Raw genomic sequence first — 27,602 nt, forward strand, 5'->3', positions numbered from 1 at the left:
AATGTTCGTTCTTCTATTGATGAGATGATCACCAAAGATATGAATGAATGACGATAAAGAAAAGAATGTTTGATATTTATGACTGAATGTTGGTGGAAAACTCTGGCTAAACTGAAGTTCATTTATAACAAATATGGTTTGATTACAAAAAAAAATGTGAATTTTATTAATAATTCCGTTGGTGGCATTAATAATTCCGTTGGTGGCATTTGTTGAGGTGGCGGAGAGTCACCTTGCACTTAGTGGTCAGTGTCTAACTTGTTGACTAATATTTATAATTTCAGGTAATCATTCTGGTTCTATACAGATTTTTAACTTGTGCAGTGGACAATTAGAAAAAGAATTTAGCCTTCATTCCAGTACAGTCAGGTGAGATTATTTCCATCTATATAACAACATTGCTTGTTTCTTTCCATTAGTTAGCATGTAGAATAGAAAGACAGTCTCATTCTAACATTTAAAAACAACTTTATTGGTTATTTTTGTGAAGTAAAAGAGGAATAGAAAAGAAGAGGGTTAGTAATAGAATAAGTCCATGAGTATAAGCAAAGGCAAAAACGTTAAGAACTTTTGCTTGAGGAGGAATGAGTTCAGGCTTGGGAAATTTCTGTTGCACCCCAAGAGAGAAGTTTAGAAGTTGGTCCCAGTCATGCAGAGTTCTTTTTGATACCATAGCCTGATCAAGAAAAGAGGGAATAGCTGTGTGCTTAATCCCTTTTATGAACTGCTCGCCTGTGAGATGATCTCTGAATGAACAAGCGAGAAGAGAAGTTGAATGGTTGCACTAATCATCACTGAGCTTATAAACTAAAAGATAATTCAAACTAATGTAAACCACGAGGAGTCGCTACTGATGCTGCTGCTGTTGTTGTGGTTGTCCGTAATTGCAACCTTAATGCTGCCAATATATATATGCTAGATTAAAAGGATATAATTCATCCAAACTCAATGTGGTATTAATAGTAGTATTAAAACAGTTCAGTTTCCACCAAATTCTGGTGCTACCAGATCAGGCTATCTGAAGATATTGGCTTCCTGAGACATGTTTTTTGTTCCATTCCCTTTTGCAAAACTTAATTATGTTCTGCAAAACCAAAGACAAAAAACGGCCCATCTCCCTCTCCCCCTTTTCATCTTCCCTTCCCTACTTTATGACTGGTTTTCTATCTTAAAATGTACCAAATATTAATGCTATAACCCTTTTTCCTCTCCCATTACAAAACTCCTGTTCTGCAGGGCAGGGAACAGAAACAATAAAGTCGACTACAAGACAACCAAACACTACAAACTAGCGATTGAAGATACAAAGAGCTTGAAAAATAAAAACCTTCTACAAAATAAGTGGATGCAACATGAATAACTCAAAGAGGTTGATATTCCATGAAACAAAAAGACTAAACCAAACATCGCAAATAAATGCTTGAAGAACTTGAAACATAGAAACTTTACACAATTAACGGCCCTGTCAGTGGGGCTCCAGAACACACAGACTACCCCCCTGCAAAAGGTAAAAGTCCCTCAATGGGGCCACCTGTTGGCCATGGAGGCAACCCTGGTGGCTGAACACCGCATTATTCAGATCCAAGTGGCTGTGAGCCTGCAACGCTCCACTTTGGCCCTTGCTTCAGCTAGACGGGCGGTCGGAGACACTCAACCCGATTAATCGTTTTTTATTATTAGTTTGGTTCAAGTAAAGAATAGATACCCTATAGTAGATGACGACAACTAGTGACAACCGGCGCACTCAGAAAGGCACCCATTTATTTAAATATCTTTTATTTAAATACATTCGTTTTGTTACTTAAAAAAAATGTTTTGTAAATATATATTTTTCTTTTAAATCTTCAAAAGTTTTGTAAATATATTTTTAAAAAATCTTGTTTGCGAATATTCGCTTATGTCTGCTATTTGACGCGTTTACAAACAACCGACACCATGTGCTTGTGCCAATGTCAAGGTCGAATCACCGGTGTCAATTGAAATGTGCGCCGGTTGTCACTAGTCGTCGTCATCTGCTACAGGGTATCTATTCTTTACTTGATCCATTAGTTTAAGCATATATGCAGGAATATAACAAACATCAAAATTCCTACTTCTTTACTACATACTTCCTCTCATGACAACTTCTTGTACATGCCAGCCTAACCACCAACTTATCGTAAATTCCTTTTTGCTAACATATTTTAACCTTATATGGAGATTTCTATTTTTAACACTGTATTTACATATGCTTGCCGAATATGGTTACAATTTAGTAAAATATCTTTTTATCTGTAGAAATCAAAATAATTTTTAATTTTTTCAAATGTTGGTTTTTCAGAGGAATAGAATGGGCTGGATTACAATCCTTCATGTCTTATGCCTACCCTGATCCAAATGCCAACGGATTGGTGAAAAATGAAATTTTACTGGTGGATATAATTTCAGGTAAGATTCAATAAAGCAAGTCTTTGTTTAGAAGCAGCAACCATGATCTGTAATGTTAGATATATTGTCTTCATTTTTATTTATTTTTTATTATGTAGTAATGAATCACTGCTTACCAAAACCCGAAGGCTACTCAAAGATAAGAGTTAAGTTAATGAATTTGTCAGATGGACAATGAGGCAAACACCTTGAGGATTAAATACTATGGTTGAAACTGGTCAGTATTAGATTATTTAAAATGGACAGCCCAATAAGAATTTGTTTGGACTTGAAACTGACCATAGAATAGTGCCTGTAGTTTATTGTGACAATATTTTTAAGGAATTAATTCCCATTTTCTTCAGTTGCATAAATTCTTTCAAGTTGAAAACAAAACACTTACTCAAGTCAGATTATCATACAAGAATACAATCAAATAGTTCAGGAGGGCAAAACAATTGTAATGGCCTGGATGTCAAGCCATGTTGGCATTCCAGGAAATGAAAGGGCCGATAAACTGGCTTGAGAAGCCACAAAACATCAAACCATTAAAAAGATTAAAATTCCACAAACAGACCTAAAAAGAAAAGTTAATGGAAAACAGGTGGCAAGAAGATTGGAATAGATGCACACAAAACAAACTGTGAACATCAGCCTAGAATCAAAAATAAAAAACAAAAGCCTTGAAGGGAAGAAGGGAGGAGATTGCACTAGACTGAATAAGAATTGGACGCACAAAACTAACCCATTCTTACTTAATCAAAGTAGAGGAAGCTCTATACTGCACACTGTGCAACTAACAAATAACCATAAAACATCTACTGATGGAGTGTAGTAGATATAAACACATCCAAGAGAGATATTTCGGAACAGAAAGTATTCCAGGAAGTGGAGCCTCAGCAGATTTTAAAATATTTTAAAGAAACAAATTTATTTACACTCCTGTAAAATAATCAATAACATTCTATTCTAGAAAAACAAACTCTTTACATTTGAAAACAAACTTTTTGGAAAATTTAAAGTATCTTTAAAATAAACTTTTTAAGAAATTTAAAAGTCCCTATGTCAATAAGCCTTTTCTTGGTATTAAATAGCCCCCTAGAGGTTGAAATACCATTAAGCAAACACACTCACTCACTCGCGTCAGATTATTTTGTCTTTCTTTCTCCCATGATGGAGTGTTCGCTTATTCACCTAAGCTGCAGTGGCAGTGCTTTTCTTCTTTCTTTCTCGACTGACAATAAACTCGCACAAGAACGAGACAACATCAAAAAATGAAAGACTTGCTTTGAGCAATAAAATCCATCTATTTATGCTGCCACCTTAAACTTTTAACAGCGCCTAAATTTGCATACTTGTATATATCGGAAGGGTTCCAAGTTTGAGTACCAGTGCTTCTCTACAGCGAGCACAAGTAAACCGTGAGTGCTTGTTACTATGGCTCTTCTCACTGTTACCACAAATAGTTAGCTGATAAGCAGCCCCATGGTATTATGTTCCACAAATGGGTACCTCTTGGAAAGAAACTTTGCTCATGGAAATTTCGTTCATAGATTAGATTTGTGGAAACTGGTATCTTTCATTTTGGAAGGGATTATATTGGTTACCTTTGAATTTAAAGGTTGGTACATTTGCCCTCTCTAAGCATTTTTTTTTTTCATGAAAATCAGACTTTTATAGTTATGGGTGGTCCAAATAACCTGTTACTTTTTTTTTTATTATTCATCTTTCCTAGCTTAGTCTAATAATGGATCAGCAAGAACAACTTTTAAATAAGTGATTCTGGAAGAGGTTTTAATACATTAGATAGAAAAATAGCAGAAAAAAAACTGAAGGTTGAGAAGAAGTCTCCAGAAGAAGGAATGAAGAGAACAACATGGAAATGAATAGATAAAAATTTACAGACAAAATCTTTTTGATTTGATTTGAGCATACAAAGTTTTGCTGCCCCTATGGGGTAGATGGGTCATTTTCAAAATGGGGATATCAAAATGACCCCTCTGAGCATCAAAAATTCTGTTACACTATAATTTGTTGCTACTTATGCAGAATAAGGACCATGCTATCATCAGAATTTTCTGTGCAGTTTATGTAAAATGCCAAAATGTTCTGTAATGCTGAATCAATGATATCATCGCAGTGAACATCATTTAAAAAAACATTTGTTTGCTATCACTGGTTTATTATAAAATAAAACTAAATATTTATCTTAATGTGAATAAAAAACATTAAAAGAAAACAAATCAAATATCAAACATTTTTTCTTGTTTGCTATCAGTCGCTTGTTATTCAAAAATCAAAATTACCTTACAATAAGTGTTTTTTTTTTTAATTTTAAAGTTTCATAAAAATTGTTGAATAATTATTAAATGTATTTCTTTGTAACAAAAAAAAAATATTGTTTTCATTTTTCAATTAATTTTTCATCAAATTATCCTTATAATAACAGAAATAACATATTTTTCATTGAAAAAAATTGGCCAGCATTTGTGCTCCCCTAAAAAAAAAAACGCAAAACATTCATTTGGCAACTTCCAGCGTTTTACATATGAGTACAACCTCCTATTTTTTTTTTTTTTTTTGTTAACTCAATTGAAGACTGGGGTGGTACCATGAAAGCAAGTGACTTTTTGTGTTCCAGAATTTATTTTTCTACACATTCACCACCATTCTCAATGCACTTTTTCTGAGAATTCAGTGGCCCATCTTTGCTTTTGATGCATCTCCATAACAGGGGTTGCTTTCTTAGAGTCTCACACTGTCAATATTTACAACAGAGGGATGAAACTTTCAAGTCATGAATGTATAAATTTAGTCATCATAACCATGTAATTTGCAATCTTGTCTGATCAATTCTAATGAAAAAAAAAAAAAAAAAATAGGAGGCTTATTTTTAGAATAGCCGTTGTAAATTGCCCAGAAAATTCTGACAATAGCATGGTCCTTATTCTGCATAAGTACCCATTTGTTTATGAGCTAACCTTCATAAATAAAACAAGTAGATTAAATGCAACTAGTGAAAAAGTTTCTTCATTCTGATTTTTGTTTTATGATTTGCTACTAAAATGGCAGACTTCATCATTATTTAAATGAACTGCTGCTTTTATTAATACATTAAAAAGGTGACAGTGGTTAAGTTGATAATGACACAGACTGATGACCTGGGTGTGCAAAGTTCAACTCCAGTTGGTTTCATAATACCATTTTCACTTATGGGTGTTGGCAACCTTCACATTGTCCCTCCTACAAAAATGTCAGCAACAGAATCGAGCCAATCAACAAAGTTATACTATGTTGATTCGTATGAATTTAGTTTTTCTACTATTAACGTATACAAACTCTGGGTTGATTTGTAAACAAATAATAATTGGGGCGGGGGGTTAGCCTGATGGATATTATTGCAGACTATGGGATCAGCTATATTTCTCTTGACTTCATTTGATCAAGTTAAATGGAGTTATGAAGTTCTAATTTGACTTTTTTTGTTTGTTCTAAGTTTCACCATTTTGAAAATTATAATGTTAAATTTGTAAAAAAAAAAGGAATTGTTAAATAACTAGTAAAAATGTAATTAAAATCAGATAAAACTTTTTTGTTTATTTTTTATAAAAAAATGTTAATAAACAAATATTGGTTATTTGTTATGGAAGAGAATCTTCCATATCATAAATATGAGAGAGGATAGGTGGACATTAATCTCTACTGCTAATGCCAGTCTGTTCTAATAAGTTTTAGTGTTTGTTTTCTGTTTTAGTAATTCTAATTGATAGTTAAAATGATGTATTCTTCTCAGAGTAAGTTTCTTGGTTTTTGTTAAAAAATATTTTTTAGTAAATATTATTTTCTTTCCTTTCAGGAAATGAGACTCAAGTTCGTGTACGAAGAGATGAGGAATCCCCGATTCATGCATTACGTGTGTCACCAATGAGGTACTAAGAAAATTTTAATAATTTATAAAAGTTATTAAATGCAACTTTTTTTTTTTACATGATTTAAATCTATTAGTGATTGGGTTATCTTCTGTTGTATATTAGCAGGGGTGGAGGTTTAATTCAAAACAGCTAGGCCGATTTAAAAAAAAAAGTTATTTTTTAAATCTAACATAAATACAATTTATTCCTGGGCGTGTTCTTTGATAGGTGTTGTATTGAAATACATCTGATAAGTATTGAAAATCAATAATCAGAAAAATCCAGTTAGAGAAGAAACAGTCGGATTTTAATCAAAGTTAACACTTTTATACAGCCTAACATTACAAATGCATTTGACAAGTTTTATTGTTGTAGAAAGGCACGGCATATAAAATCGACATTAGTTTGTTTTGATAAGACAAGGGTGCGTTTGAAATGAATGTTTCTGTTTAGAACACGATTGAGCCATGATACTTGACTTTTGCATTTTAAACTTTAATTCAAGTCATTGTATAAAAATAATTTCATAAAATTAACATTAGATTTTCTACAGTTCAATGTAGACTACAATGTATTGTAGACTGTCACTGCGGGAAAGCATGTGAGCTTCCTCTTGGGGGGGGGTACCGTGGCAGGTTCCCAAATAGAGTAGGCAATCAATTGATTTGATTGACGAATGTAGAATTTCACAAATTTTCATGACAATAAAAATATTGGAAGTGTAGACCATTCGTTGATCCTCATTCAATCCCAAGCAACGTCGGGTCCCTCTGCTAGCAAATAGTACAAGTAAACTAAGGTTGGCTCCATCTCCTACCATGCTATATGATGACAAAGAGCACAAAAAAATCACGCATTAATTCATTAAAGTTAACATTGCATTCTTCTGGAACTGGATCATCTAATAAAAGAACAACCGGTGGGGCCCAGCACCACAGATCAAGTTAGACATTATAGAGAATGCTTTAGATAAAATAAAGAATAACAAGCTGCATGACTTTATGGAATAGTTCCTGAAGTGTTATTTATCTTTTTATCTTATTTACTCCAAAGAAGGCATATTGCCGCTTGGATGTAAGGATCAGGTCTACAGGGTATTATGCGGAGAGTTGACCAGCGATGATGTCTGTTTACATTACATTTAAACTTCCGCATGTTAGTACAATTAGGGAAGCAGGAAAAAGGGAGGGAGTTCCAAAGTCTAGCAGTCTGGAGGAAGAAACTGTTAGAGTAGAAGGTTTTCCGGCATCTAGGAACCTCAGTGGGGAAGGGGTGAGATTTTGCTGCTATTCAAGTTAGTCAGAGGTATGTACCTCGAGGGAACACAAGTACATCAGAGTATATTCTATTAAAGTACTTTGTAAAACAGGCACAGGTATGCAAAATTCCAGCACTGAGACAGAGGTTGGAGATTGGCCCACAGTATATAAGACCTATTAGATTTGAGACTCATATTTGGACCCTGTCTAAGAGTGAGAGACTAGTGGTGGATGCATCAGCCCAGATTTGGCAATAATACTCTTTGCATGGGTGAATTGTAGTTTTGTAAGGATATAAAATACTTTCTGTTGTGATTTTCTAGCATGGTAGAGGGAACCCACCTTCTTTCATTTATTTAGTTTTTAACTTGTATTTTTTTTTAATAAATTAAATTTTTTTTTTTTTTTCAGGCAATATTTTGTCATTACATTTAAAGACAAACCTTTTGAATTATGGGATCTTAAGAATCTGTCTTTATTACGAGATGTAAGGAAAAGCACAGCACGAATGACAGCTGTTGTAAGTGTAAATTTTAAAATAAATTTTCGTCTTTGAAAAGAAATTCATTATACATTTTTATTTTATTGAAATGCATAAAAAAAATTGTACTTTTAGGATTCTGGTGTTTGTTCATCATAATTGGATATAAAAAAATGCATTTTACGTAAAAACACTATTATGTAATTACGTCTGACAAAATTACTAAAAAATACAAAAACCATGAAAAATGATCAAATAGAAGATCTACTAATAACATTGTTAGTATTGTATATTTTTGATCAGCCATTTTCCAGTTTGAAAAAGTAAAAATTAACTGAAAACAAGGCAGTTTGTTTTATGAAATAGAAGAAACAGTGTTTATTTAGTATTACTCTTATTAAAAAATCAAAAGTACAGAAAAATCTTTGATGTACGTACTCGTGACAGAACAAGGATGTTATATTCTTAAAATGCAGGTAAATTGATCAAGAATTTTTTTAACTAAGAAAATAAAAATTTAGGATTTTTAGTGATTCTAATACTAAATGTATTCATTATAAGGCTGCTTTTGATCTCGATACTTCGAATTGAGTTGTCTCTTCTATTTATGCTGAATTATAACTCATGGCTGACCAAAAATCAGTCTCACTTAGTCATGAAATTTGATTTCCTTAGTTTAAAAAAAAAATTTACTTGATCAATTTATGCAGGTTTTTGGAACATGACATCTTCGTTCCGTGATGAGTATGTGCACCATAAAGATTTTTTTTTTTTTTTTTAATAAGTGTAATTTTAAATAAGTACAGAAAAAAACAGATAAATCTGTATTATTTGATAAATTTTATTTTTTCTTGTAATTATTTTTCTGCTCGGTCATTTTTCGTAAATTTTGAATTTTTACTAATTTCAATATGACGTGTAAGTACGTAATAGTTTTTTACCTAAGATGCATTCATTATACTACAAAAGCACTGATTCTATTTCTTCAAATTTCACGGATTAAGGTATTTTATCTATCCAGCACAGCCATAGCCGAGATTAAACTCACTACACAAGTTTGTAGTGAAATTCAAATCTTGTCGGTAGCTGAATACTTGATGCTTCATCAGGGTTATCAAGGATATTTTTTATCATGACGCCATTACTAGATGAGGTGCCTACCACGGCTTAAGAGTCCCATCTACCCTTGAGAGAAGGATAAACCGCGCCGGTTTCTCAATTTGTATTTTACCTCGCGGTACATACAGCGCCTCGCTTTCCCAAATGGTCACCCATCTGGTACTGGCCAGGCTCAATGTTGCTTAACTTCGGATACGCCACAATCATGTTGACACACCAGTTCTCGCCAGATTACCGAAGTTAAGCGTTAAGGTATTAGATAAAGGCAAATCATAAATTAAGAACAAAAATTCAAAAATCTTTCTAATTTTAGTAAACAGTTTCTGAGAACTTGTATAAACATTGCAAATCTTTCAAGCCTACCTAGAACCACATATAAAACATTTTGTATACAAAACATACGTACACAAAATGTTTCCAGTCAAACTTGACCATATTTTCTATCCGGCTCACAAAGTAGTAATTTTTACTAGATCTTTTTGATAAAAATCCAAAGAGAAGCTTTTTGTATCAACATTTTTCTTCCATTTTGTTTATCAGGAATGGTTTCCCGCTTCCAACATCCGCACATTGAAAAGGAAATTGAATTCAGAAAATAAGGAAACTGAGAATCCAGGAAATCTTAATGCCGACAGTCTTTCTACATCCTCATTGGCAAGTTTGGAAAGTTCCTCAGGGTAAGAATTGTAGATTTCAATCATTGTTTACAGTTTTTCTTTTGTAAAATTAACTAATAGAAGCAGGTTGTCCTTAATGGTCGTACATCTAAGAAACATGACAAATGCGGATGTGCCACAGGGGTCAATCCTCAAACCATTATTATTCCTGATATTCATAAATGACCTACCTGATGAAATTAGGTATATTTTTTGACAGCACTATGCTCTATAACAGACTGGAGGGGAAAATGAATGAATGAATATGTATCTAAGGAAATGGCTAAAACTCTAGAGGAAGATCTTCAGTCTGTAATGAAATGGGGCTGAAACTGGATGGTAACATTTAATGTTGCCATGACTAAACTTATTTCCTTTAATAATTACAAGAAACCTTCTCAACCACTGATTGCCATGGCTAATGATACACAATTGGAATCGGAGGAATGGTTGAGAAGATGCAACGGATAACAATAATGAAAATGGTTGAAATATTAAGGAAAACCCTTGAATGTAGAGGCTAATACACATGAGCCACAGATGTTAGTCAGACATATAGAAACTACTACAGAAGTCAGATATAAAGAAATACTACATAGAATCAAGAAAACTGAAACTGTATAATTGTAAATTACCCCCTCCCCCTTCCAAAACAAGTGATGGCATCAACTGATACCACGCAAATAAGTGAGAAGGGTCAAGGAGGATGGAAAGATTTAGGAGAGAAAGCACTCCACTGGATGAGTACGGATGGGAACTGGGAGCATTGGGAGGCTTATTGCCACCCAAATTTTAGTGAAGACCAATGGTCACTACCAACAAGAAATCAATGGCAAACGGCTGTTGCCATAACACAAATTAATTTGCAAATGTTTTCAAAAGAGGTGTAAAGTACTGGAAATCTGGAGAGACTTGATGTCACTTAGACTTCAAGGAATACCACAGTCTGTTCTCAAAGAGAAATCTTTGATGATGACTTGTGGGAAAACTCCTAGTGAGTGAATGATAATAATAATAATGAATGATTTTATTAATTTTAAAATTGCATCCTTTTGGTTTTCAGTTTTTAAAATTAAAGGATTTTATTGATAAAAAACTTTGAGTATGGCATTGGCAAATGATGTAACTTTTTTGTCTCTTGTTAATTCATCGCAGTTCTTTATCTCAACATGAAAGTTATTTTTGTTTTGTTTTGACTGACCTTTCTCTTGTCTTGAAACTTCTTAATTCCAGAAGAAAATGAACTTGTTCTTAGTCATCTATAATATTAATCTCACCTGTCTGTTTAAATGTATGTATGTATGGTTTGGGCAATGTTTAAATGAGATAATTCTCTCAGACATTATCTCCTCCTGTGTATTCCAGTATGGAGGGGTGGGGGGAGATAAGCAAAGGGGTAAATTCTGGTGATGACGTCATTCCTCATCAAATTATGGTTTTAATTAGGAACAACTCGAGATTATCATCACACTGATTGATTTTCACTGTTTAATTAACCAGTCCTCCCAGACTTCATCTCCTCCTTTTATTCAAGTAGGGTGGTGGGGTGGGGGTAATGTGCTGTGGTATACATTACTCAATGAAAAATGCCAATACCTGGGCAACACCGGGTACCTCTGCTAGTTTATAATATAAATCTCACCTGTCTGTTTAAATGTATATATGCCTGCCTAAAACTTTCAACAGAGATGACTGATTTTCACAAGATCAGTATCGTTTTGAAGCTCAACCCTTCGGACAACAAATATTGAAAATTGGCCAAAAACATGAATTCCTTCACCCTCAGCTGGGCACTTTTCTACAAGTAGGGGTTCCTTTTTTTGCTGATATATTCGAAAGTCATCCCCTCTTTTCAATTGACTAGCCTTAATTTAAATCTTCGCCACTTCCGTTTTGGAAATGGACGCAACGGCAAAGACATCACTTTTATTTTATTTTTCTACATTCTTTTCGTCCTTCGCAGTATGAGTTCGAGTCTACCTGCCTACTACCACTTTTCTTTTTGCTCAGCACACACCTGCAAACACCTGGGCGACACCAGGCACCCAGGCTAGTTATATATATACATCAATGGCTAACTGCAACAAATCACTCGTGTAGATAGGCCAACTTGACGGACCTTGTAATACATCACTCAATAAGTTCCAGGCTTAACATAGATGACACCAGTAATAATAATAAAAAATCCATATGATTTTTTTTATTAAGTATTAACCTTTAAATGGCACATGTCAAAATTAGAGTTTCATCAGATGATTAGTTTATTAATTAGTTTCTTGGTCCCTTGACAAAGGAAGGATTGGACTTAGTAATTCACTCCTGTTCGTCCGTTCATTTGTTTGCACTTTTCTCAATAACCACGCATTGGATTTTGAAATTTTGCACAAATATTAGTCGCGGTGAAAGTAAATTTTGGCCAGAATGGATTTTCCAGAATAACTCTGATTGCCCCCCCTCCTCCCCCAGGGGCAATCAGAGTTATCCTGAAATTATAGGTGCAAAATTGCCCCCAAATCGTTCATATATTCATTTGTTTGCATTTTTCTCAATAATGACTCCTTGAATTTAAAAAACATTTTGCACAAAAATTAGTCATAGTGAAAATAAATTTTTCGCTCATGGAGAGGGACCTCGCATGCTCGGCTTGTTAGTTTAGAAATTAGTTTTCTTTATTTATTTATTTTTTGTGAAGCTATTTTCAGATGATTGAAAAATCTGAATTTCATGTGTGTGATGAGCATTGCTTTCTGATGACAAAATATACTATTTAAGCAAAGCAATCGCTTGATAAGTGTTAATCAGGCTCTTGTACGTTGACTTTAAACATGGTCATCTATAAATATAAAAGCGAAAATGTATGTGTGTGTGTTCACTTTTTCTGTATGTCTACAAAAGGCTTTATTCAGAGAAGCGGTCGGTCGCTTTACAACTTTTTAAAACTTTTTATATCACATATAAATCGTAATATCTCACAGTTAACAACAAAGCTCGCCTGTCTATTTAATTTGCTCGATTTTGGGAAGATAAATATTCAACATTTGTCGCTCGCCACATGTGGGTTAGTCTTTTTCCTATCACATCTTGGGGAAAAAAAGCGTTCCACAGTAAATGAAATACTATCCCGCAGTCAAACTTGACCTCATTAACTCATTAAAACGGGCACCTGCCAAATCCAAGTAATTAAATAAATTAAAACGTGTTTCCGTTAGCAGCTCGCAGTGGGGCAATGGTTAACGTCGCACGTTTTTTTTTTTTCACACTTTAATTTACAACTTTGCCTCAAGGATTCGGGTTCGATCCTCATACTTAGTTTTCTTCTTTTTTTTTTTTTTTACCCCCCCCCCCCCCGGAGTTTCCACACACACCTCCAAACACCTGGGCAACGCTGGGTACCCCTCGCTAGTCTATATATATATATATATATATAAAAGAAAAAACGGCCACACGCATTTTTGTATGTCAAGCAAAGACTTTTTTCGCCGTGGTTTCTGGAGGAGGGGTACTATTCTTTAGAACTTTTTATATACTCCCTAGATTATAATATCTGCGATTTGCAAACGGACGTTGTCTCTACATTTATTTTGATCGACTTTTATAAAATTTATACTATTCCTTACTCTCACATGTTTTTTTAACTTTTTCATATAAAAGTGAAATTAAATCGACAGCAAAGGCATCTTCCTGGCCTTTCGTGCCGGGACGTCCAGAACAATTAGCTTCGATCAATGTGGGAAAATACAGCACCTTAAAAAATATCACTCAGAACAGATACTTCATTTTCAATTATTTATTTGCAAATAATATATAAAAAAAATATATATCATTTATGTACAGGGTCATCAAAAAAGTATGGAGAGTGGTCATCCTCTGTCAATCCTACTCTTCAGTAGGCACATTTTTATACAAGGGAACATATACCAGAAAGAACAGTTAGAAATAAGTTATACATCATCGATTATGGCTATACAATTTCTACAACTACATACCTAAAAAACTATAGTGATATGGGACAAGAGAGAAAGAAGCAACCGAAGAAGTTAAGTGTTGCAGAGTTAAAGAGCTGACAGGAAAAAATAATGAAATACCAAATATGCCATGAAAAGAAACTGGAATCTTAGGAAGATCCCCACCAATTCAGTAATTATAGGAGCAACCGGACACATAAAAAAAAATTTCAAAAAGTATCTAGCAAATATACTCAGTGAACCAAGTGCAGGAGTAATACTAACAATTGTACTTATCGAGACAGTTAAAATTTTAAAATCTCTCAGTTGAAAAGTCTGAAATAGAGTGTGAATGTCTGGCATCTGTAGGATGTCCCATCCCCAGCTAAAACTAAATAATAAAAAAATTAAATTCATTGTTTTTCACCATTTTGCCATCATTTTCACTTAAGCAATTACCAAAATGCGACATTTACTCTTTGGACTACTTTACTTAAAATATCCTCAATCACTTCAAATTAATTTTATCCTAGCCTGAAAGCCAGCTACTGTCACTCAACTCCAACTTAACAGCCTCCAACTTGGGCTGGATGTGGCAACAGGTCAAGTTTAACCGTTATTGAATGTCAGAAAGGTGTCTCTTAATGGCTGCACAAAGAATGGAATTGTGAGATCGTGTATACTGAACTCCATGGGTCAAGTTCATTTTAAACAGTCAAGATAATGTCCTACAGATAATTAGAATTTATTTGAGTCTAATCCTTTTGTCTTTTTACTATATTTATATGCAAATCTAACATCCTATTTGTATTGGATTATATTTGTCTTTATTTTTTATTTGTGTTAGTGTAAGAATTCTTTTGTTTTTGTATTTGAAAATTTTTTGAATTATTTGGACTACTGTTCTCATCTTGAGTGTTATCCTCACAACGTTTCAGCTGATGTAACCTTTGCCGTTCTTTAGGTGTATCTTGTCAAACTCTGGAATCTGCACGGAATTTCAAATAGTACCCTTTATTTAATCCATAAAGGCAGCATGCTCTTGCTCAGCCAATTATGACTAGGGCTGTGACAACAGCATATTCTTTTCATTCTCAAGATAGATGCAACTAATCAATCGAGAACCGCATCAGTCTATATAAAAACATAAGATATTAACAGATATATACTCAAGAGTCGAAGCAATAAAAAGAATATTCTGTTGTCACGGCCCTAATTATGATCGGGTAGAAGTTTTAATTAATTTGCAATTGCATTCTTAGTATCACTCACATTGAGAGTTGCAGGAAATCATGGCATAATGGATAAAATATTAAATAAAATTCAGATATAAGTGACCCTCTTCTGAAAGTTGAAGGTTCAGTCTTCAGTGTGGGTGATACTAAGAATATAATTGCAAATTAATTAAGACTGACAGAACAAGAGCAATCGATCCTTGTGGATTGAATTAGAGGGTTCATTCGCAATTCTGTGTTCGACAGAAAGATCCCAGAGTTCAGTAAGATACACCTAAAGAAGGTTGAAGGTTACATCGGCCGAAACATTGTGCGAATAACATTAAAGATGAGAACAGTAGTCCGAAGAATTCAAATAATCAATCGTCACCTCTTGTTTTTATTGAATAATTTGTGTTCTTTTTGACGACGCTAGTTCTGAAGATTCCTCAAACGCTGATGTTGTTGAAACTCTGTCTGCTCTGCACTCGTATATGTAAGTGTGTGTACGATGCGTGTCAATTGAGGTGGATTTCCGACTGAAAGTTTGGTGCTGCATGTAGCCTTGTTAACATTTTGATGTTTGTTCAGAACTATCTCCACCCGCCATCTTCATGAAAAAAAATAAAAATAAAGAAAACTGTATGATGTATGTTCCTGCTGTTGCTGAAAAGAAAATACCATATATCAAAAATCACATAAATTGATAAGTAGGTTTATTTTTAAATAAAAATAAATCAAATTTTGTGGCTAAACAAACAGTGACTTGAAAACATATAAAGGAACAAGGGAAATAACTCCAAATAATTCAAACTTTTGCAAGATTTTAGAAAGCCATTCTTAACATGAGGGCATTGGAAAAACTGAAATTCACTTAAAAATGATTTTCTTTAAGAATAAAACTACATGATTTTTGGTGTGCAATATTTTCTTTCAGTCTGTATGTGCATCATATGGATTATTTTTATTTTTTTATTCTTTTCATGGAGTGTGGAGAGGGAGTTTTTAATAAGCCCCAACATTTTTGTTTCCCTAACAAATGTAATAATTAACGTTATATCCTAGAAAATATGTCTTTGTTTTGTTACTAATGATTCACCACTCATCAAGGCTAAAAAGCCACATGGGGATAATGGTTAATGAAACAGATAGATTGTCAATTGAATTATGAAGAATAATATGAGAGGATTGAAATGATGATGAATAGAATAAGCAAACTTTAATTATTTATGAGAACAGTATTTATTGATGTTGGGTTTGAAGATGACCATGTTGTGGCTTGCAGGAAAAAAATCCTGTGATAATGTTTCACAGATGAAGTTCTTGGAAAAAAAATGTTCATGGAAAATTTACCTAATGTTAAGCATATAGAAGGAAAAAGGAAAGTTATAGTAGAAGATGAGTAGAGATTGAAGTTCAGTCAAGTAATTTCCATGGATATAAAAATAAATATTGATATAATTTGACAATAGTTACATAATTATTACTGTATGCATACTAGTGATGCAATGATTCCAATATTTTTCCTGATTCCAATACACTTACCAACTCTGTTCAAAATTCTAAATTCCAATAAATTTCCGATTCTAAAATCACATAATCACCTAAAGGTAGAATTTTCTTTTTGTTTTGGAGAAGGGAGTAGTGGAAAGTCGTCTCCTACCTTCAAATTTAGACATAATTTTATTTTTTAATTTAACAAACTTTTTATATTTGATAAATTCAGTGTGAGATTTCATTTATATTTTTCACTTGTGTATTTTTATCTGACTATTTTTTTGTTTTGTTTTTGGTGCCATTCTTTTTTGTTTTTGGTGCCATTTTTTTTGTTTTTGGTGCCATTTTTTTTGTTTTTGGTGCCATTTTTTTTGTTGTTTTTGGTGCCATTTTTTTGTTGTTTTTGGTGCCATTTTTTTGTTGTTTTTGGTGCCATTTTTTTGTTGTTTTTGGTGCCATTTTTTTGTTGTTTTTGGTGCCATTTTTTTGTTGTTTTTGGTGCCATTTTTTTTGTTGTTTTTGATGCCATTTTTTTGTTGTTTTTGATGCCATTTTTTTGTTGTTTTTGGTGTCATTTTTTGTTTTTGGTGTCAATTTTTGTTTTTTTTAGTGCCATTTTCTTTTTTTTTTTTTTTTTTTTTTTTTTTTACATAAATTTGTTATGATCTATAAATTTTAGTTGATCATTTTCTCACTATTACCAGCAATAAAAAAATTAGGTTTTAAATTAAGAAAAAAAATCTTTTTAATTATTTTGGAAATTAGGTTACAATTTTTCTGATTCTCTTACACCAAAAAGTTTTGATTTTTTTTTTTTTTTCAATTCCTGATTTAGCATGCAATTGTTTTCTTTTTAATACAGTCAAGCAAAATTCACCACTAAATAACATTTTATTAGATATTCATATAAAATAAAAATTAAATAATTGATGAAGTTGTGTATTTGTTACTACTATTAAACGAGGAATCATTTAGAGCAAAAATTTGCGTTTCGTTTTTAGATAAGCACATCACATCAAATTTGGTGACCATTTTGTTTTGATTTAACTTATTCACATGTTTGTTGCTCAGTTTTACATGTATAATACTAAATCGATTTTAAATGAAAATGATTCCTCATTTAGTAATATATAACAAAAGCAACACCATAAAACTATTTGTAGCCCATACAAAAGTTTTTCTTTGGTTCTTATCTGACCGTGACCTTTAAACATTACATTTTCTTCATTTAAAACAGTAGAAAAATGATTTGCAAAATCTGTTCTTTTTTAATTTTTTCTTTTTTTTTGCATTTTCACCTCAAACAAGGCACAGTGCCACATTGATGTAGTTAGCTTCTATCTGAGACATAATTGCAGGAATACTATATAGGGAGTTGAGCAGCAAGATGTCTGTTTACATTACACTTGAACTTCTGCATGTCAGTACAGTTGGGGAAGCAGGAACCTGGAAGGGAATTCTAAAGTCTAGCAGTTCTGGGGAAGAAACTATTAGAGTAGATGGTTTTCTGGCATCTGGGGATCTCTACTGTATAGGGGTGGGATTTTGCTGCTTGCCGGGTTTATCGGGTGTATTTATGTCGAGGGAGTACAAGGGCTTGTAGTTCATCGAAGCATTTACCATTAAAATACTTGTAAAACATGCAAATGGATGCAACATTTCGTTGATGGGAGAGAGGCTGAAGCCTAGCTGACAGTTCGGGACCTATTAGGTTGGTGACTCTCTTTTGAATACCTGTCCAGGAGTGAGAGACTAGTAGCAGAGGCGCCATCCCAAATGTGACAGCAATACTCCATACATGGGCGAATTGTGGCCTTGTAGAGGTACAGGATACTTTCAGGCGTAAGTAACTTTCTAGCACGGTAGAGAGAGCCCACCTTCCTTGCAGCAGCCACGGCAATGCTCTCGATGTATCTGTTCTAACTCATGTTCCCTGTGAACGTTGCCAAGGAGTTTGAACAAAGTACTTTCAGGTAATGTATCATTAGCCATAGCTATTGGTGGTTGAGAAAGTTTCTTAAAGGAAACAAGCTTAGTCTTGGCAGTATTGAATGTTAACATCCATTTTTATCCCCATTCAACTACAGATTGGTGGTCTTCCTCTAGTGTTTCCACCATTGCCTTAGATATGTGCTCATTTGTTTTCCTCTCATGCATGTTATAGAGGGGGGGGGTGTCATCAGCAAATATACCTATCTCAGAGACAATTTTATCAGGGAGGTCGTTTAGTAATATCAGGAATAATAAAGGTTCAAGGATCAGCCCTTGAGATATACCCACATTTATATCATATTGTTTTGACGTACGAACATCGAGGACAACCTGGATTCTTCCTTTACTTAAGAATAATTTAATTATGTTAAGTATTCGTCCAGTAATGATCTGATTTTCTTGAGAAGACCATCGTGCCATACTCTGTCAAAAGCCTTAGATATATCTAGCTCTACTGCCCTGCCTTTCTCTGCTTTATCCAGTGCATGGTATATACATTCAGAGGTTACATTTAGGATATCTACAGTAGAACGGGTTTGCCTAAATATATATTGTTGGTTGGACAGAAGTTTAGCAACTGTAAGGTGGTGGACTAGAGTTTGATTAATTAAGGACTCAAATATTTTGGCAAAAAGAGGGAGGAAGTTAATGGGGCGATAATTTAATGGCTCAGTTCTTTTGCCAGAATTCTTGTAAACTGGTACCACAGAAACAGTTTTCTAGCATTCAAGAAAGTGAGATTCGTAAAGGCATTTGTTGAAAAGTTTGGAGAGAACTGGAGCAACCTCAGTGAAGCATTTTTTTAATAGTACAGCCGAAATGAGGTCAGGTTCACATGCTTTTGAGGTGTCTAGGTTTTTTATATCATGCACTTGAGTGATTTTCAGATCATCTAGTATGGTTTCTGTCTGCAAAGGAAAATCTGGGAGGTAGTTGTTTGTTGGGTCCAATAGAGTTTGAGGCAAACTGACTGGTAAGCATATTAGCCTTATTGGTTGCTGTGCAAGCAACCTCATCATTTTTGGATAGTGGGGTGATTGCCCATTATTTACTACACTGTTGTAGATTTTTCGGAAATCATGAGTTTCTAATTTCTGCGTTTCAATGCATGTTCTGGTGGTTTCAGTGTATTCTCTCTTAGTTGTCACTATTTCTTTCTCACAATTCTAGCTTCTATATTCTTTTGTCTGTTTGTACTGGACTTATGTCGGATAAATCTGCAATGGCAGCTGCACAAGTAGAAGTAAACCATTGGGGAGAGTGGGGTTTGCTATAGAACTTCCATGTGAGAACATGTGCTTCAGCTGCCACTTTGAACCATTCAGTGGTCTCATTTGCGCACTGTTCTGCAGGAAGAGAAAATATATTTCCCCATGGGGCATCTCCGATGAAATCCCCGATGGCTTCTTAGTCAGCCTTCTTATAGTATCTTGTCATTTTGAGCAATGGCTCTTCAGCTTTAGGTTGAGAGTTTAGGGTGATTTCTACCATTATCGCAGCATGCTCATCATTCCCGAGTGGGCTGTGGGCATTCATTACACAATCATCAGGAACTGTGGTCAGAAATAGATCTAGAAGTGAGGCTTGTTGATCTTGTCGATCTGGGAGACAGGTTGAAAATGTAACTGTCTGTGATAGAGAATGCGATATAAAGAAGCTGTGTGTTATACTACAAGCTGTGTCTGTGTAAGTTTATTAGCCATATTGATCTAAATACATCAAATCAGTTGCCAAGATCACCAGAAAAATGGTTGGATCATTCTATCACTCCAGTAAGTATCTCACTGCCGATACAATCCTCTATCTGTATAAGAGCCAATTACGTTCTAAAATGGAATACTGTTACCACATCTGGGCAGGAGCTGCTGAGCACGCCCTATCCAGGATTCGTACAGACTTGAAAAGTCCTTGACTTTTGACTTGAAAAGGCCTTATTTGTATTATTACCTTGAAAAATCTTTGAAAATATGAAAAATGGCTTGAAAATTTCTTGAAAAGGCCTTGAAAATGGTATTTTTTATGTCCTTTAAAAATTTGTGTCGGAATATTAAAAATAAAATAAAAATAAATACTATTAAATTATTTTTTTTAAGTATTAATAAAAATATGATTAAAATATTTTTTAAATATTGAAAAATATAATGAAAATACATTGTTCTGAAATTGCATAGTAATATTGTTGTGGATACAAGAGTTACGTCCCTTTATCACAAAACTACATCTGGTAGTTTCATGGTAATGATTCAAATCACCGTCTATTTTTGTTCTTTATAATTTAATTTTTTTGGAGGGGGGGGCATAAGGATAGAGGAGTAGTGGCAACCGGCATAAATAAAATAACCCCTTTCTTTAAAAAATGCTTTCTGGGATGCTCCAATATATGCCCCCCCCCCAAAAAAAAAATTGTGATAATTTAAAATTAGGCAGGCTAGACCAAAAGGAGAAAAAATGGACAAGATAGCAGCCATCTTGGTTGGAAATTAAAAGCCGTAAAGAGAGTTATTATTTGAGATGAAATAAAAAGCATTTAAAACTGGTTAAAAACACCAGAAAATGATGCAAGTAGGTTGCAAAGTAATTTTTATTGGCTATGGTAACATTTATTTGTCGTATATTTGATTTTTTTTTACCACTTTTTCGAATTGCTGTGGATTGTAAAACACCATATTTTGTTTTAAAAACTTGAATTTTGTCTGAAGAAGGCCTTGAAAAACTTCGAAAAATCCTTGAAAATGGACATTCAAAGTCTGTACGAACCCTATTATCCTGCCTTGATAGAGTTCAAAACTGACTTCGAAACCTAATATGTGATGTACTTTTTTCTTCCCTGCAGCCTTTTTCCCACGTAAATTTAGCAGTCCGCTAATATTTTTCAGTTGAAAATATTTCATGAAATTATCCTTAGCACGATATTTCATATGGGTGTAATCATGGAGAAACCATAAACTATCTCTTCATCAAATAAAATTCAATAGATTTTGGTTAAAAGTTGTCATTTATTATATAAATTATCATTTATAAAGAACTAGTAGAGCTATTCGGCATTGCCTGGGGCAAAAGTGTAACATAACTTCTATAACTCTCTCTATCTCTCTCAATTCCCCCTCTTCACCCCCCCCCCTTTTTCTTCTTTCCATTCCTCTCTCTGGACACACACAAACACACACATAACTCAGAGTAACTTTCCTTTACATAACATTAAAAATCGTGTTTACTTCTTGATAACATTAAATGATATAAAGACATTTGACCCACAAAGAATGAATGTTTTTTTGTTTTTTTTCTAAATTTTAGATATTATTTTTCCGGGGGTTATGTCAATTAAAAAAAAAAAAACTTTATAGAGGTTTGCTGAGTATTTTTCAAGTTTTAGGAAAACATTAACATACACACAGACGTTTTCCCTGTATATTAAAGAAAAAGAATATATAGAAAATGTATTTCTATCAATTTCTTTTGTTATGAATTTTATAGTTCTTCTTGCTAAATTTTGCTGAATAGATGCTTAAAGCAATCAACTACCAGGAGTTCATTGCATAACACACCTTCTTTCCCTTTCCAATGCACACATACATTATTGTATGCTCACTTCAAAGAGTTTTAATGGGCAGATTTTCAAATAAAGTGATTTTTCAGAGATATATGCACATATTTTTTTCTGAAGTTTATTTTATTGTCTCCCTTTTTCATCCTGAAATGCACTAATTAGTCTTTTGTTTGATTTTTATTTGCTTTTGTGTATGTGTGATTATATTTTAAATGTTGGGTGCTTGATTAATCTAATAAATACTGCAGCAGACTATGGTTTTAGTTACTATCATTGCTATTATTACTGGGAAATGTATTATGCCCCCTCTAACCAGCTATGAGTAAAATAGTAGCTTTTGTTTGACTAATAGTATACAAATAATTGTTGAAAATAGGTATTGTATTTCACCATTAAATGGCCCAAAACGGATTGATTTTTCTTGAAAAAGACAATTGAAATCATAATTTTCAAGTTTTTATTCTAATTTTCTCAAAGTTTAAAAATACATTTATTGTATACATAAAGCAACGTTTTCTGTCTGTGTAAGTTGTATCAAAGTTTGTGATAAAAAATTACTAAAGTCCTTGGTCGTAAATTTTTGTAAGAGCTAATATAAATTTTTAAATTAACAACTATACATTACAATTTGTGTAAGCAAATCAGGGTTTCGTTGTTACAGACAGGCCTTTTCTGGGTTAGAAAAATCCTTTGGATCCATTGCAATTCTTCAGCAACTCAGTAAATGAAGATAAATTGAGAATATATATAGTTAAATAAAAAATCTTAGTTGATACTTAAGAATTATTTGATATAACACACGCCAAGGATAACTGGAAAAAAAAAAAAACATAAACAGTAAAAATATAATGATTTGTGCAGTAATTTGAATGGCACTTATGCAGGATGAGGGCCATGCCATTGTCTGCAATTTACAGAAAATGTTGGAATGTGCCAAACACATTTTTTCAATTTTTATTTCTGTCAGTACGAAGCTAATTAAATAAAAAAGATTAATTGAAAAATGAAAATAATATTCTTAAATAATTACTGGACAATTTTTATGAAACTTATTTTTATGAAACTTTTACTTTTTTATTTTAAAAAAGACATTCATTGTTGGGTAAGTTTCATGAATAAATATTTGTTAGCTTTGTTTTGAATAACAAACAACTGATACCAAACAAAAAAAATTATGATTTAAAAATATCTTTCTGTTCAAATCAAGATAAATATTTAGATTTGTTTTGTTTTTTTAATTTATAATAAACCAATGATAGCAACAAATATTTTCTTCATTATTTTTTTGTATTCGAGTAAAGGTACTCATCGTTTTGGTGTCTGGCATTTTCTGTAAACCACCTGGACGATTCCGACAATAACACAGTCCTTACATTGCATAAGTACCATATAAATGTTTTTTCATGATATACATGTGAATTGTTCAGTTTCTGTTATGTTTGATTCTTTTAAATAATGTAAATGAATTTCAATGTCGAATACTATTGTCTCATTTCTTTGGTAAAATATTTTTTTTTTTCAAATTCACAGGGACAACAAACCAAATCCTAAAGTTGTTGGCAAAGAACACCTTGTATTCACTGATCAAGAAAGCACGTTATACCATTTTGTCATTGAAGGGAGTACTTTCACAGATGTCTCCAAGATTCCAGTTGAAGTAAGTTTCAAGTTTTGTCTCCTTCTAGACATTTATCAACTGACAATCATGAGCAGCCATTTTAATGGATTGTTCCTGTGTTTGTCACTACATCTTGCAACTGATATTTTAAGACGATCACTATCAGCAATACTGGTTTTTCACCCTATATTAAAATACAACACACTTCTACCAGTGAAAGAAGGCCAAAAGAAAGTGCAGTTTTCGTCAAGAATTCACCTCATATTAAAAAAAAACAAAACTAAAGAAAAATCTGTATAATATAACTACATGTGACAAAATGAAAATATCATACACCAAAAATCACATAACTTGAAGTAGTTTTATTTTTTTAAATAAAAAAAACGAATTTCATAAGTAACAGAAAAGTGGCAGTATGGTCTGCCATTTTGTAAACAAGCTAAAAAACAAAGGGAGATAACTTTACAATTCAAATGGTGCTTCTACACTATTAGGACAAAATTTCGGAAATCGTAATACTAAATTTCACATCAAAACAATGGTATCTACATATTTCTCATATTTTTAAGATGAATATATCCAAAAATTACGAAAATTGATAAGGTAGAAAATTATTTATTAATCAAAAAAAAAAAGAAAAGAATTTGATGAAAACAATCATAAGACACAGGAGAGTTCAAAAGGAAGGTAATTTTCTGTTTTGATTTAAACAAGATAGCGCCAATTTTTCACCTGCTACCACAATTAAAGTTGTTTTTTTTTTGTTTTGTTTTTTTTAAGTAATTCAGTAATATTCAGGTAATTCCAACTGCATAATTTGGAAGCTGCCATTGTAACTTGTTAGAATTGACAAAAAAATATCAGTTGAAACCATTGTTATTATCTGAAAACTCCATTTATCGACTACAAAATCTTGTCCCAATAGTGTAGAAGTGCCATTCAAACTTGCAAGATTTAAGTTGTAATGCCTAGAAATTTCCATTTCTTCGCTTCAAAATTATTTTCTTTATAAAAATAAAACTACTTGATCATTTTTTGTAATTTTTGGAATATGATATTTTCGTTTTGTGACAGTTGCATACATCATACAAATTTTTCTTTTTGTTTTTTTAATATAAGGTGAATTCTTGACAAGATCTGCACTTTCTTTTGCCTTCTTTTACAGGCAGAGGTGTGTTGTATTTTCTACAAAGATTAATGCCATCATGATTAAACTTATATTAGACATGGGTAGCTTTACTCAGCATTTTTTATTTATTTGTTTTACTAATATCAAGGCTAAAAACCACTTGTGGATAATAGTTAATGATATGAATAGATTGTCAGATGAATGATGACGAATATTATGAGAAGATTAAAAGTAATTAAACAAAGTTTGATTACTTATGGGGACAGATTATGGCGAGTATTTCTTAGCATTGGATTTAAAGATGATCATGGAAGTAGTGAAGCAGCTCTGTCATAATGTGTTCCATGAATAGAAAGTTCTTGGAAAGAAACTCTGGTCATGGGAAATCTGCCTGATGATAGATACATGGAAGAGACAGAAAATTTCTTTTGCATTTTGGTAGCAAAGTGAGTTCTTGCAGTGAATGTCATGAGTGAGCACTTTTGGTGGAAATAATGATAGCGTAGAGAAAAACTGGCAACGTCTCTTGTGAGAAAGAGACTGTAGAGGATAGAAAAGATTTTTTTTTTTTACTAGATTGCAAAGTCAATTTTGAACTCTGTCAAGGCAAGAAAACGTGCTTTGAGTGGCACCTCTGCAGACGTGGCAGCAATATTTTATCTTAATGGAAACTCTGAAACTAAACCAAAGGGGAGAGAGGCCTCTTCAGTCTTGGATGACAACCTTCCTAGAGCTGGTGACTCAAACAAATTCACCGGTTTGCAAACCTAAATTGCTTAAGGAATAGATGGGCTCTGTCTATCGCCCGGCTTCCATACTCCTTCTTTGCCTATTAGTCAAGCGCAGAGACACTATCTCAGTGATTCGACAGAAACACCCAGCGGTAGATCTTGTTTCCTGGCTAGGGCAATGAACGCCGTTCTTCCCCATTCCCAGCACGCCCCACCCCTAAAACTGAACATTTGGGAGTGCTGGAGTATAAGATATGACTGAGCGATTAGATTGGGTTGACCTTCTTCTAAAGGGTTGAGGGTACCGGATTGACAGTTCCTGGCTGTTGTTCCCGACTGGTAGTACAGGAGCCCTAACTCTTTGGTAGCGCTTAGAGCGGCTGCTCCATCAACAGTTGAATAATATCGGGTTGTTTGTAGTGCCATGACGCGCATGGAAAGGGACCCTGCACTCATCCCCGGTGGGCTTTCCTGAGGCCACAATCCTAATTAGAGAAAGGTCAGCTGATGGTCTACTTGTGATGCATGTCTGAAGCTCCGCATAACCTCTTGTTTAGCTCCCCCTTACCGAAACTCTTAAAAAAAAAATATGACGACAGTACAATCTAAAAATAAGCTTAAACCAGGATTAGGGACAAACAAATTCAACTTGCCTCCTCCCTTGAGGCTCTCTTTCACAAATATCCGTGGGCTTAGAACTAACTTAACCCCGGATATCTTAGCACTAAGTGAGACTAACCTACACTCCTCCATTCCCTCTAACCACTTTAACATGCCTGGATATCTCCCACTCTGCCGTAAGGACTCTGACAGACATATGCACGGACTTGGAGTTTACATTCGTAATACCCTTCCCTTGACTAGAGAAACAAACCTAGAAACAGATGATCAAGCCTTTATGTGCTTTAGACTAAACATGCAACACAATATTAGCTACTATTATTTTCTCTACCGCTCTCCCTCGACTCAGGACTGCTCCATAATAAACAAAGTATCTGACAGCATAGACACGGCACTGACCCTCGACACTAGCGCACAAATACATGTGTTTGGTGACTTTAATGTCCACCACAAAAACTGGCTTGGATTCTCTACTCACACAGATGCAGCGGGCAGCACAACCCATAGCTTCGCTATATCTCACTCCCTATCACAAATTGTTACGTTTCCAACCCGTTTCCCTGACCAGGAAGAACAACACGCATCACTTCTAGATCTGTTTTTGACCACAGTTCCCGATGACTGCATAACGAAGGCCCACAGCCCACTCGGGAATGCTGATCATGCAGTGATAATGGTTGAAATCGCCCTAAACTCTAGACCCAAAACTGAAGAGCCAGTGCTCAAAACAACGAGATATTATAATAAGGCTGACTGGGAAGCCATCAGGGAACTAATTAGAGATGCTCCATGGAAAAATATTTTCTCTCTCTCTGCTGAACAATGTGCAAATGAGACCACTGACTGGTTCAAAACTGCAATCGAAGCGCATGTTCCCATGCGGAAATTTTATAGTAAGCCCCACTCTCCCCAAAGCATGCATACCGTAGGTTTAACCGACATAAGCCCAGTTCAAACAGACTGAAGTATATAGAAGCTAGAAATAACGTTAAGAAAGAAATAGCGACAGCTAAGAGACAATTTATGGAAACCACTAAAAAGCTCATCGAAGCACAAAATCTAGGAACTCGAGACTTCTGGAAAATCCACAACAGTGTAGTAAATAATGGGCAATCAACAATTCCCCCACTAACCAACAATCACGAGGTTGTCTCCTCAGCAACCGACAAGGCTAACATGCTTGCCAGTCGGTTTGCCTCAAACTCCACACTGGACCCTTCCAACCACCCCCTACCTGACTTTCCTATGCGGGCAGACGCCACACTAGACGATCTGAAAACCACCCCTGCTCAGGTGCATGCTATCATAAAAAACCTTGATACCTCAAAAGCATGTGGACCCGATCTTATCCCAGCTGTGCTATTAAAAAAGTGCTCAGCCGAAGTAGCTTCAGTTCTCTCCAAACTCTACAACAAATGCCTTAATGAAGCTTGCTTTCCGGTCTGTTGGAAAACTGCTTCTGTTATACCAGTATTCA

General features: G+C 34.0%; 1 protein-coding gene across 9 annotated transcripts in view; it reads left to right on the top strand.

Moving 5' to 3' along the window:
- Positions 1–27,602, top strand: part of LOC145283733 (WD repeat-containing protein 11-like) — a 147,917-nt gene that overhangs the window by 55,614 nt on the left and 64,701 nt on the right. For all 9 annotated transcript variants that reach the window (XM_080132790.1, XM_080132791.1, XM_080132788.1 and 6 more), the window contains 6 exons: positions 285–369; positions 2,321–2,427; positions 6,263–6,335; positions 7,988–8,096; positions 9,717–9,853; positions 23,557–23,683. In XM_080132790.1, coding sequence (XP_079988916.1) covers positions 285–369; positions 2,321–2,427; positions 6,263–6,335; positions 7,988–8,096; positions 9,717–9,853; positions 23,557–23,683 — 638 coding nt within the window. The remainder of the gene's footprint in view (positions 1–284; positions 370–2,320; positions 2,428–6,262; positions 6,336–7,987; positions 8,097–9,716; positions 9,854–23,556; positions 23,684–27,602) is intronic.

Source organism: Euprymna scolopes, chromosome 8, assembly GCF_053919585.1.
Source record: "Euprymna scolopes isolate OS-2025 chromosome 8, ASM5391958v1, whole genome shotgun sequence".
Classification (NCBI taxonomy): domain Eukaryota; kingdom Metazoa; phylum Mollusca; class Cephalopoda; order Sepiida; family Sepiolidae; genus Euprymna; species Euprymna scolopes.